General features: G+C 45.9%; 1 protein-coding gene across 2 annotated transcripts in view; it reads right to left on the bottom strand.

Moving 5' to 3' along the window:
* The window catches only part of LOC125284791 (retinoic acid receptor alpha-A-like), a 197,434-nt gene that overhangs the window by 8,149 nt on the left and 176,369 nt on the right, over window positions 1-12,916 (bottom strand). For both annotated transcript variants that reach the window (XR_007191935.1, XM_048228913.1), the window contains exons 5-6: window positions 10,651-10,827; window positions 2,932-3,136 (exon numbers count right to left, since the gene is read on the bottom strand). Coding sequence is in view for 1 of the 2 variants with exons in the window: in XM_048228913.1 (XP_048084870.1) it covers window positions 2,932-3,136; window positions 10,651-10,827 (382 nt within the window). In the remaining variant the exon portion in view is untranslated. The remainder of the gene's footprint in view (window positions 1-2,931; window positions 3,137-10,650; window positions 10,828-12,916) is intronic.

Here is a 12,916-nt window from a genome sequence, read left to right on the forward strand (position 1 = left end):
CTAGTCTAGCAACTCTCCGTTGGCTTGTGAGCTCGAAAAATTAAACTTCTATCAGGCCAATCAAATCGTGTATAGAGTCGTTATAGAGGCGGTGTATAGAGGCGGGCTTAACATAATGATTGATGGCAGAGTTGCAACGGTTTGGCTTGAATTCCCTGCTACTTGAATACAAAGAAGATAGATGTTGCCAACTGTTGGCCAACAGTGTGACACGAGTTAAGCTTGTTTTAAGTTGGCAAAAGTTTGAACTAGCCAACTAGCTCCGCTGGTGGGAAAACGCATGGGACTCAGCGCTGTCCTATTGCGTGCAGAGGGAATTTGAAAGACAACCGATTATACCCATTCCCTCGGACTGAGCACTGCGAACGGTGAGTGCCCAGACCCTACATTTTAAAGGATAATTCCGGTGTGATTTTGACCTAAAGTGTGTTGAAACATGATACCGAGTGTGAACGTATGTCTCATAGCTCACCTCGGCTTGTCCCCTGCACTCAGAAATATTGCGCTAGTTAGCCAATGCTACCAACAGTGTTTCGTTGTGGTGCCTCGGGCATCGGCCTAGCCATGCAAATAAATCACTGTTTTACACCATTTACGAGGCTCAAAGTAGCTCCATACTTCATTGGTAGACTTCCGAGGGCCTTGACATTTAAAACGAGACATTGAGAACTTTGAAAAAGCACTGGTAGTTTATTTACAAGACGATTTATACAGACAGTACCTTAAGGAATTTTACCGTTCGACGGCATCTTGAATTTAGTCACGATAAGTCGAGCGATGAGTACGAACGAACAGGTATGATAAGGGATCAGATTCCAAAAATAATTCCGTGGAAATGCATGGATTCCAGTTGGGGCTATTGGAAGCAATATAAAAGATGTTTGGACCAGGACACGATGGCATCACTAGTTTGTGTGTGCGTGTGTGTGTGTGTGTTAGAGTGCGGTTCGGGCTGCAAATTTCGGTCCGAACCCGGCCCATGTCCGACAGAGTTGCCGAGAGAGTGAACCCGACAGGCATTTCCATTTTTATGTCCGAACCCGACCCGAGCCCGACGCAGATGATGCCTCAGTTATTCCCATGCTAGTGATTAAACGCTCACGTTTGTGGATAGCCTGTCTTTCTTTAGCCCATTAAACAGAACAAACAAATGGAATTCTTGTCTACAGAATCAGATGAGCGAGCACACACGGAGGTCACACACAGCGCACATTAACAAGACGCCCAAGCAAGTAGAATTCTAGTCTTACCACTGACAAAGTCTTGAAATTAACTGTAACAGCCTTTGAAACTACAGTCCCTCTGTCACTGTTCCATATGCAGCATCGACGTTAATTGGGGCAACTCGAGGAAATCCTCCTCCAGTTGAATGAGACGACCTTATAGCCTACCGGTAGCCTATGTCTTTACCACAGTATGCAACGCAAATAGGACTACCTTCACATAGTAGGCCTAGACTTAATTCGCTTAGTTTTCTTTGGTCCTAAAATCTCCTGATAGGCTAACAACTTTTTTTTAACATCACCCAAGATGTGCCGCCTGAAATGCACATGCGTTGTCACGGCTACATAAACAAATCTTGCACACAGTAAGAAAGCTGTTAGGTGTTTTTTACATTTTATCTTATTCTCAAAAAAACAAACGTTTGCATCATGTAAAGCAGACCTGTTGGTTACCCAACATAATAAGCTATTTTAAATATAAAGCTTCCAATGCATATCGCCCCCATGTGTCCGAACCCGAACCGAACCCGACTACAATTTCTAAATATTTGTCCGAACCCAACCTGTCGGGTCCCGTCGGGCTCGGGTCGTAGCCACCACACTCTAGTGTGTGTGTGTGTGTTTGGTTTCCTTCGTCCCCACCAGGACACGATGGCATCACTAGTTACAAAAATCAAATGAAAAAGAATGCAGCAGTAGCATTCAGCAGTGGTTATGGAGTCAGTTTTAGCTGTGACACTTCTCCAGGCCAGCAGGGGGCAGTAATTATGGAGTCTGCTCCCCTCTCTCTCTCCAGCCAGGCCTCACACCAAATAAACACACACACATACACACACATATACACACACACCCCTCTAAATATCCCCCAACAAGCCATTCTTCCCCAGGCCAGCAGTTGGCAGTGCTGCAGAGGGATTGTGGGGAAGAATGATTGTGGGGAAGGGATATTTAGAGGGGTGTGTGTGTGTCTGTGTGTGTGTGTGTGTGTGGTGGCCTTACATATGTGTCAGTGACAGGATGTGTGTGGGGGGGCGGGGGTGTGTCAATGTGCGTGTGTTAGGGGTTACTGTTTCCTGTGAGACACTCCCTGGTTGGATTATGCAACAGCCAGTAATATCTGACAGCAAACGCACACACACACACGCCAGCAAGCGAGCGAGCGTGTGTGTGTGTGTAGTGTGTGTGAAGAAATGTTGTGTAATCTAGTTTGAGTGTTTGAAAAAATGTGTGAGACAGACAAACAGAAGATGTGTTCATATGTCCTGTACTATGTGTGTGTGTGTGTGTGTGGGGGGGCAGGAGAGCTCATGTCTAGGCCAGCCCGTGGAGAGACACAAAGTCTAATTTCCTGTGGAGGCAAAACTAACCTGCCAAACAATGAGTCATTACATACACGCACACATACACACACACACACACACACACTGTGGGAATGGAGGGGATGATCTATATTGCTCTAGAAATTATTATTACTAAAATGAATTGCTCAATTGGTATTGCTAAAACTATGGGTCAAATGATTTGTTTTTGGTTTCTAAATAGCAAAGCCACAGAGCCTCTACTAATAACAACCGAATGTCATCTGATTTTACAGAGTTAATTTACTTTCTCACACACACACACTACGATGCCTATGCACTGATCCTAGTTCTCTAGAGCCAGAGAGGGTTCTGCAGGGTTCTAAGCGGTTCCGGCATGTTCTGCTCACCTCCGGAGATGAGGCAGATGGCGCTGAGGAGCCCGGTCTCCGTGTCGTCCATCTCGATGGGCAGCAGCTGGTTGGCGAAGGCGAAGACCAGGTCCGTGAGCGGGCCGAAGCCGGCGTTGTGCATCTGCGTGCGGTTCAGCGTCAGGCCGTCTGAGAACGTCATGGTGTCCTGAGCCGGCGTGTAGCGCGTGCAGATCCGCAGAATCTGGACACAACACAGAGGGTCAGCATGCGTGTGTGTATATGTGAGTGTGTGTGTGTTAGAGAGAGTGTGCGTGCATGCGTATGTGTGTGTGTGAGTGTGTATGTGAGAGAGAGTGTGCGTGCATGCGTATGTATGTGTGTGAGTGTGTGTGTGAGAGAGAGTGTGCATGCATGCGTATGTGTGTGTCTGTGCGTGTGTGTGTGTGTGTGTGTGTGTGTCTGTGTGCGTGCGTGTCTGTGTGTGGGTCATTGACAAATAAGGCTTTTAAAAACGTGTTTCAAAATCATCTTTAAAAATGGTCGGAATGCATTTGTTTGAAGTTGGAAGACTGTTTAAACAAGTATTAATGGCTGCACAACATTTACATACAATACATTTTTAGACTGTACTTGCAATTTCACCACCCAAAACATGTTTTTTGTATAGTATACCTGATAGTGTCTACAGTGCTTAACACATTATTATTTTGTAGTTGACCTTGGTATTAAGTACTTTACAAATCAAAAAAGTATATTGTTTGAAAGAATAATTAGGTACAACACATTTTCAACCATTTATTCACTTTAGTATTAGTATTTTACCTGTTTGCACCACTGATGATGTGATTGCACCACCTGACTTTTGCTACTAATTTCAATTTACACTGGCATCTTCTTGGACACCTATATAACATTTTGACTTTGCTATTAAGTTCATCCATTCAAAATAAACGTTCTATGAATGCAGTTACACCGCCCTGACATTTCAGATACGCAAATTTCCAGACAATTTTTTTTCTTCAATTACACTAGTAAATAAACTAGTAAATAAACTAAAATAATAAACGTATGCCCCCATATTTATTTTTAATTTAAATAAATATATCTATATATAATTTTTATGATAAACAGAAAATATGTTCAAATTATACAGGTTTTATAGAATAAAATGATGCCTGTTATGAATCATTTCAAATTATACAGGTTTTATAGAATAAAATGTGTGTGTGTGTAGCTGCTTTGATGCTGAGTGAGGGGGCTAGAACTGACAGTGAATGGCAGCAACGTACTGAGGATGAAAAAGAATAAAACATGTCTGCAGCAGCGGAGTGCGCACACACACACACACACACACACACACACACACACACACGTGGGTACTGTTTGATCCTGCCTTTGTGCCCGTATCCACCTCACCATCCCAACACTGAAGGCATGGCCCATCAAACCAGACAGCCAGTGGCCCGGTGAGGATTTGTGGCTAGCCTTTGTGTGTGTGTGTGTGTGTGTGTGTGTGTGTGTGTGTGTGTGTGTGTGTGAGAATGACAATGAGAGAGAGTGAATATGAACAAGGAGCTCAAAGCATCATATTTAAAGAGGTTTAGTTGAGCTTTGTGCATATGTGTGAAGGTGACTATTGTGTGTGTGTGTGTGAGAGAGAGAGAGAGAGAGAGAGAAAAAAGAACGTATTAAAGGGAACTCAAAAGTGTGTTCTAACATGAGTGACCGGTTTCCGGTCGTAGTGTTCCGTGTGTAACTACCTAAACCTCCTAACAAGCTGGTCAACCAACAAACCACCTTTAGCTGGTCAGCAGGGTAGTGTTCTGTGTGTAACTACCTAACTTCCTAACAAGCTGGTCAACCAGCAAACCACCTTTAGCTGGTCAGCAGGGTAGTGTTCCGTGTGTAACTACCTAAACTTCCTAACAAGCTGGTCAACCAGCAAACCACATTTACCTGGTCAGTCTGTTTTTTTCAGCAGGGTAGTGTTCCGTGAGTAACTTCCTAACTTATTATGACCGCCGCTAGCATAGCTTGCTTGCATATCTACTTCCTGAATTGTTTCGGTCAACGATACCCGGACACCGAAACACCGGGGGACATGAAATTTGGTGCATGTAGCCCCACTAGACTTTTCCGGAAAAATTTGGTTTGGTCCCCGGGGGCCACTCCCCCCCGCGCTGGGCCCCCCGAAACCCAAAAAATTCAGTTTTTCCTAAATAACTACCTGAACTGTGGCACCGAGGATGAATAAAATGTTATGGTATGTTGGTCTCAAGGGCCCACATCAACCTAGCCCATAATCACTCATTTGTGATTTGCACCCCATTTTTTGGTAAAAAATGAAAATGCAATATTATTTTGCTTTAATCGCCCCTATTTTCAGTTGATGTTCTGAACTGCATAAAATTTCATGTGCATGATTAACAACCTCTGGGAGTATGCCAAGTTTCGTGGAATCTCATCCATGGGGTACACACACACACACACACACTTACACACACATAAACACACATGTGCACACTCACATGCATGCATACACACACGCACATGACACATGTACACACACTCACATTCTGCATTTCCAGTATTGGCGTGACATAGTTTGTCCACCAGATGGCGCAGCGTCTTGCTGCAAGATACATTCATAACTCCACTTCACTTCCGAAAATCACAATGGATAGCGTACGGTTTCACTTTGTGGCTTGCATATTCACAGTAGGATGATTTTCAGGTGAAATGTGATTCCCATTTCTTCTTGAAGCCAAGATAAACCTGAGAATGTTTATCGGACATGCTTGGTGTCTATTGAAAACGACAACAAACAAAAAAATGATGTGCAATAAACTGACAATTGGAATAGCCCAGGCTATTTTGGACTTAAGACTTTGAATAAACAAATGACAATTCCGACTGTAAGGTCCCAAATTGAGTTAGTAACAGTGTGTGAGCAAAGATGACTTTTTTCTCCTATTTGAGATGGCCTACTAGGAAATAGGAATCCTCCTCCTCAAGCCCTGGAGACGCATGTCGCCGTGGAGACGCATGTTGCCGTGGTGTGCTTTACCCTGTCATAAGCAGGGTGCGGGGAATCAGGCTCCTCCTACAGCACTGCCTCTTCTTTGCTTTCCTATTTACAATCAGGCCGTTTATATCAGCTACAAATAAAACACTAAATATTCACCTGTATAAAAAAAATCTGCCGTTCAAAATGTTGCGATAGCGAGTGCATTCTTAATTAAGTTAAACTGCGTTGCAGGTATTAGTGTGTGTGTGTGTGTGTTTGTGTGCTTAATACTGACTGGGAGAGCGGGACACAGTGCACCACTAACTAATGACTAACTAATGACTAATCGAATCTAATCTAACTAATGACTAATCTAATCTAACTAATGACTAATCTACCTTTTACTAACTAATGACTAATCTACCTTTTATTGGCAACATTATTGAAAAAGTAGTCTTTAATCAACTACCCACCTTCCTAACATCAAATTTAGGTATTTTGCTTATTTTAGGCTAGTTTTCGGGCAAATCACAACACTGAAACAGCTCTCATTAAAGTTTCCAATGACATACGCCTCAACACAGATTCAGGTAAAACATCGGTCCTAGTGCTACTGGACCTTAGTGCAGCATTTGACACTGTTGATCACAATATTTTACTACACAAACTAGAACACTGGGTTGGATTTACAGGCATAGTTATCAACTGGCTCAAATCATATCTACAAGAAAGGAGCTTCTTTGTTGCCATCGGAAACTGTACCTCAACACAAACGTCCTTGACCTGTGGTGTTCCCCAGGGATCAATCTTGGGGCTACTATTATTCAATCTCTATATGCTTCCACTTGGACAAATCTTCCAAAATAATTTGATTTCATATCATAGCTATGCAGATGACACACAAATTTACCAAATTTACCTGTCACCAAACGACTATGGTCCCCTTGAATCTATGTGTCAGTGTATAGAACCAATCAACACCTGGATGTCTCAAAATGTTCTTCAGCTGAACAAATAAAAAACTGAACTAATTATATTTGGTAAAACGGAGGAAAGACTTAGGGTTGCCACTCTCCTTGACACAAAAGGGTTGAAGGCAAAGGATACTGGTAAAAATCTTGGTGCATTAATTGACAGTTATCTAAATTTCAACAGCTAAATTTCAACTAAATCAGCTTTTTACCACCTCAAAAATATTGCCAAACATAGAGGGCTGAGGTCAAAACATGATTTAGAAAAACTCATTCATCCACAAAACCTACCTAACTCCATCAAAAATGCATAAAATATCAAAAGATATCTCAGCAGCATGTCAGATATGTAAAAAGGTGGAGGGGACTTTCATGCATATGTTTTGGGACTGCAGTCTTTTAAAAATCTATAGGAGCTCAAGCCATTCCTTCACTCAGTCTGTCATGGAAATACAATTTGATTTGAGAAGCAGTTTATATTTATTAAATGACACAACTAATTTACAGTTAGATCACAAAAAATGCAGGATACTCATTTTGATCACTTATTTTGCAAAGAAATGTATACTTCTATTCTGGAAAAATGATTCCCCTCCTTCCTTCTCCATTGGCTTGCGAACTGGAAAAATTAAACTTCGATAGGGCCAATCATATCGTGTATAGAGACGTTAGGCGAGCTTAACATAATGATTGATGAGTTGCAACGGTTTAACTTAATGATTGATTGAGTTGCAACGGTTTGGCTTGAATTCCCTGCTACTTGAAAACAAATGGGACTCATTGATGTTGTCCTATTTGGCAAACATTTGAAAGACAACCGATTATCCCAGTTGAGCTACACAGACTACACAACAAACAACAATAAACAACCACATGACCCCTCCCACACACACACACACATATACAGACTACACAACAAACACAGCCTGAACAGGACTGGAGCCAGACACAGCACTGCCCCAGCAACCAACTCAGCAACCAATGTGGAACCCACCTACAGCTCCATCGAGGAACTGCAACCAATAAAAATCCATGATCTAACAGAACCAATAAAAACCCATCGCCCCAGCAACCCACTAACGTCCCCAGTTCTTCAGTCTGATATCAACAAGCAACCAACTGACTACACAACAAACAACAAATCTGTCAGGTAGTCTGCAATCAAACAACCACAAACAACCACACACCCCCCTCAGACTACATCCACAAACCCACACCCCCTCAGACTACACAACAAACAACAATATGGTGTTAAAAAACACAGTGAACAGGACTGGAGAGAGCACTGCTCCTTGTGGAGCCCAGAGCTGCTGAAGAACATGAACTTCTCAATCAGCACTTTTCCCCCCATCTGTCCACTGGAGGTGAGAATTCTCACAGCACTTTTCCCCTTGTCCAGGAGAGAATATCGCCCCACTTATCTCCTCATATGCAAACTGTAGCGGGTCTAGTGCATGGCGTACCTGGGGTCTGAGTATCCCCAAAACCAGTCGCTCCATGGTCTTCAGCATGTGTGATGTTAGAGCGACCGGCCTGAAGTTGTTAAGCTCACTGGGGTGTGGCTTCTTGGGGACGGGGATGAGACATGATGTCTCTTCCTAGACGGAGACTCATGTTGAAGACGTGCTTCAGTGGCTCCCCCAGTTCAGCAGCACAGGCCCTAAGCAGCCTTGGACACTGTCAGGCCCCGCTGCCTTCCTGTGGCGGAGTTTTTTCAGCGGTCCTTTGACCTGATCTGCCGTGATGATGGGGGGGTGGAGGTGAGGGGTGCGTCTGGTGACCAGAATCAGTGTAGTTGCATTGTTTGCATGGTCACCTTGTGGGGGAGGGGAGCATCAGCCTTTGATGGTGGAGGTATGTGTTGCACTGAGAGTGAGGGGGGAGGTGTGAGTTGGGCAGGCCAACAAGCAAGAGCAGTGTCTGAGTCAGCAGGGGGTGATGGACAGACCACTGCTTTTGGAGCTGGAGCAGGGCAGTTGAACCTGTTGTAGAAGTGGTTCAACTAGTTCGCCCTGTCCAGAACTCCCTCCCTCCCTCCTTCATGTTGTTATTTTGCAGCTTCTGTTCCACCTTCCTTCTGTAGTCCTCCTTAGCCTCTTTCAGCTTATTCTTGAGTTCCCCCTGTACGCGCCTCAGCTCTGCCATGTCCCCCTCTCTGAACGCCATCTTTTTCCTATTGAGAAGGGTCTTGACATTACTGGTTATCCAAGGCTTGTTATTTGGAAAGCAGCGTACAGTTCTCGTCAAAGCCTCATCTTCTTCTGGTGTCCACTTCCTGAAGGTGCGTGTGGTAGCCGCTAGCCTCTGTACTTTTGGTTTGTACATTGGCTAAAGATGAATGAGGTTGTGGTCTGACTTCCCAAGTGGGGGGAGGGGGTGGCTCTGTATGCATCCCTCACATTTGCATACATGAGGTCTATTGTCCTGTTTTTCCTAGTTGGGCAATCAAAAAACTGGTAGAAATTAGTGAGGGTGGAATCCAGTGTTATGTGGTTGAAGTTGCCAGAGATCGCAAAAAAAGCATCTGTGTGTTGAGTTTGAAGCCTTGCAATTGTAGAATGAATGACGTCACACGCTGTGTCCGGGAGGGCTCGTGGCGGAACGTAAACACAGACAACAATGGCGTGCGAGAGCTCCCTCGCCATGTAATATGGTCGGAGACTAACCGCAAGTAACTCCTTCACTGTAACATGTCCGGGATTGCACCATCTGTTGTTTATAGCACCAGTCCACCTCCCTTCTTTTTGCCAGAAAGTTTATTGTTTCTGTCCAAACGAGCCACACTGAAGCCAGGTAGCTCAACGTTAGCAGTAGGAATGCAGCTAGTTAGCCACGTCTCCATGAGGCATATCAGGCTACATTCCCTGTAAAGCTTCTGATTGCTTACAAGGACAGCCAGTTTGTCAGTCTTCAGTGAGTTCGTCAATGAGTTCACGTTCCCCATCACTCCCAGTGAGTTCACGTTCCCCATCACTCCCAATGAGTTCACGTTCCCCATCACTCCCAGTGAGTTCACGTTCCCCATCACTCCCAATGAGTTCACGTTCCCCATCACTCCCAGTGAGTTCACGTTCCCCATCACTCCCGATGGAATTGAGGGCTTGTATCTCCACTTCTTCTCCCGACGCCTCGTCCTCACTTTAAGTCCCGCTCTACAGCCCCGAAAGCACCAGAATTCCTCAGTGATGTTAACGTGAACACCACCGGCATTCCTTCGTAGTGCGAGCAGCTGATTCCTTGTATAAACAAGTTTGTTGCTGCCAGAACATTTTATTAACTGATCCATATGCATAGGATAGAATAAACACTCCTAAAAGTGTGTAATCCAGTTACGAAGTGAAGAAAGTAAACAAAAAACGAAACACACACAAAGACACAGAGCTACAAAGGATTGCTGCCATCCACGTCGCCATTAGACAAGACCGGCTATACATCATATAGAATATAGAATACATACTATATAGCTCAGCATAGGCTGCTCCACTATATACATACAGTATAGAATATAGAATACAGCTCCACTGCACTCACAGCAGGACCAGTAGGTTCCCCTGTACTCTGTAAAGACCAGTAGGTTCCCCTGTACTCTGTAAAGAGGAGGACCAGTAGGTTCTCGAACACACATATGCACACACACACACACACACATATACAAGCACACACACATGCACACGCAAGCACACAGACACTCGCACATATACACGCATACATACACACACACACACACACACACACACATATATATATATATATATATACAAGCACAGACACACTCACCAGGATGTCAAGGCAGGCTGCTTTGAGGAGTGTAATCTGGTCAGCGATGGTGAGGCCGGTGAAGCCGGGCACGCGCTTGGCAAACTCCACGATCTTGATAATGCACTTGGTGGCCAGCTCGCTGAACTTGTCCCACAACCCCAGATCCAAACGCACACGGTGGTCAGCACTGGAGTTCTGCAGGACACACACACGTGCACCCACACACCACCCACACGCCGCACACGCACGCACGCACGCACACACACACACACACACACACACGCGCACAAACACACATCGCCACACACACACACTTGCCACAAGATTACACACACACACACACACACACACACCCACACACACACACACACACACAGAGTGAGTTCAGCTGTTATTCAGAGTGAAAAGGTAGGCGTGTGTGTAGCTGTGTGTGTTTGTGTTCCAGGGAAATAACTCAATGACCTTGACCAGCCCTGATATACAATAATGTACTCATTCAGTAGGGGAACACACACACACACACACACACTCATGTGCTGATGTGGCAAGATGGCGGCATACTCACAGTTCTGCCTATTTGTGCCTTCTTTTGTGTTTATCGTGTGTTGTACGTTCATCTACCTACACTACTGAACACTACAGCCGTCTAGACTTACTGGACATCTGGACTAACCCTAACCCTTACTGGACATCTGGACTAACCCTAATCCTTACTGGACATTGGTTTCCAACTGAAGATGACCATCTCCAGCGACTTTCGTCGCACTCACAACATTCCGGACGAGATAGTGAGACCAGCGGGATCTCCGCAGGCGACTCAGGCGGCGACGCGAGAAGAAACAAAAGAGAGGCTGCGGGGTGGGCTACTGGCTAGGCTAAGGGCTGGGCTACTGGCTAGGCTAAGGGCTGGGCTACTGGCTAGGCTAAGGGCTAGGCTGCAGGGTGGGCTTCTGGCTAGGCTAAGGGCTGGGCTAAGGGCTAGGCTACTGGCTAGGCTGCAGGGTGGGCTTCTGGCTAGGCTAAGGGCTGGGCTAAGGGCTGGGCTACTGGCTAGGCTAAGGGCTGGGCTACTGGCTAGGCTAAGGGCTGGGCTACTGGCTAGGCTGCGGGGTGGGCTACTGGCTAGGCTAAGGGCTGGGCTACTGGCTAGGCTAAGGGCTGGGCTACTGGCTAGGCTCAGGGCTAGGCTACAGGCTAGGCTGCAGGATGGGCTACTGGCTAGGCTGCAGGGTGGGCTTCTGGCTAGGCTACTGGCTAGGCTGCAGGGTGGGCTACTGGCTAGGCTAAGGGCTGGGCTTCTGGCTAGGCTAAGGGCTGGGCTACTGGCTAGGCTGCAGCGTGGGCTACTGGCTAGGCTAAGGGCTAGGCTACTGGCTAGGCTGCAGCGTGGGCTATTGGCTAGGCTAAGGAAACAGCCACTCAAACCTCCGCTGCCGAGCCTCTAGCTTACAAACGCCAGACCCATGGTACACAAAACGGGCGATGTGGAAATACAGCTGGCTGGTAATCGTTATGTTCGCGATTGCTGTGTGTTTATTTTCACATAGACATGGCTACATACACAAATCCCTGATACCACGGTGCAGCTAGCAGGCCGCACGCAAACAGATCCTACTTTGGGGGCAGCAGTGCCCTACAGGTTAGCACTTCCGACCCCGACCAGTAGGAATGGCTGAAGTGCCCTTGAGCAAGGCACCTAACCCCTCACTGCTCCCAGAGCGCCGCTGTAGCAGGCAGCTCACTGCGCCGGGATTAGTGTGTGCTTCACCTCGCTGAGTGTGTTTCACTAATTCACGGATTGGAATAAATGCAAATAAGACCAAATTTCCCTCACAGGATCAAAAGAGTATATATACTTATACTAGACTTATACTAGATAGGACAGGAACAGTGACTCCGGAAGGAACAGAGGAGGGGGGCTCTGCATCTATGTGCTTTGAGAAACTGGTTTTGAGACACATCAACACTTGGCACTAAACATCACCAAGACCAAGGAACTTGTCCTGGACTCCACCCACTCCTGGAGCCACCCCTGCCCCCCTGTAGTAGATATAAGTATATATATATATATATAGAGAGAGAGAGAGCCACCCCTGCCCCCCTGTACATCAACGGTGGATGTGTAGAGCAAGTGGAGTCCTTCAAATTCCTCGGCGTCCACATCTCTGCAGACCTCTCCTGGTCGGTCAACACCACAGCGCTGGTCAAGAAGGCCCAGCAGCAGCTACACTTCCTGAGGGTGCTCAGGAAGGAGCAACTAAACCCTCAGATGCTGGTGACCTTC

Source organism: Alosa alosa, chromosome 20, assembly GCF_017589495.1.
Source record: "Alosa alosa isolate M-15738 ecotype Scorff River chromosome 20, AALO_Geno_1.1, whole genome shotgun sequence".
Taxonomy (NCBI): domain Eukaryota; kingdom Metazoa; phylum Chordata; class Actinopteri; order Clupeiformes; family Clupeidae; genus Alosa; species Alosa alosa.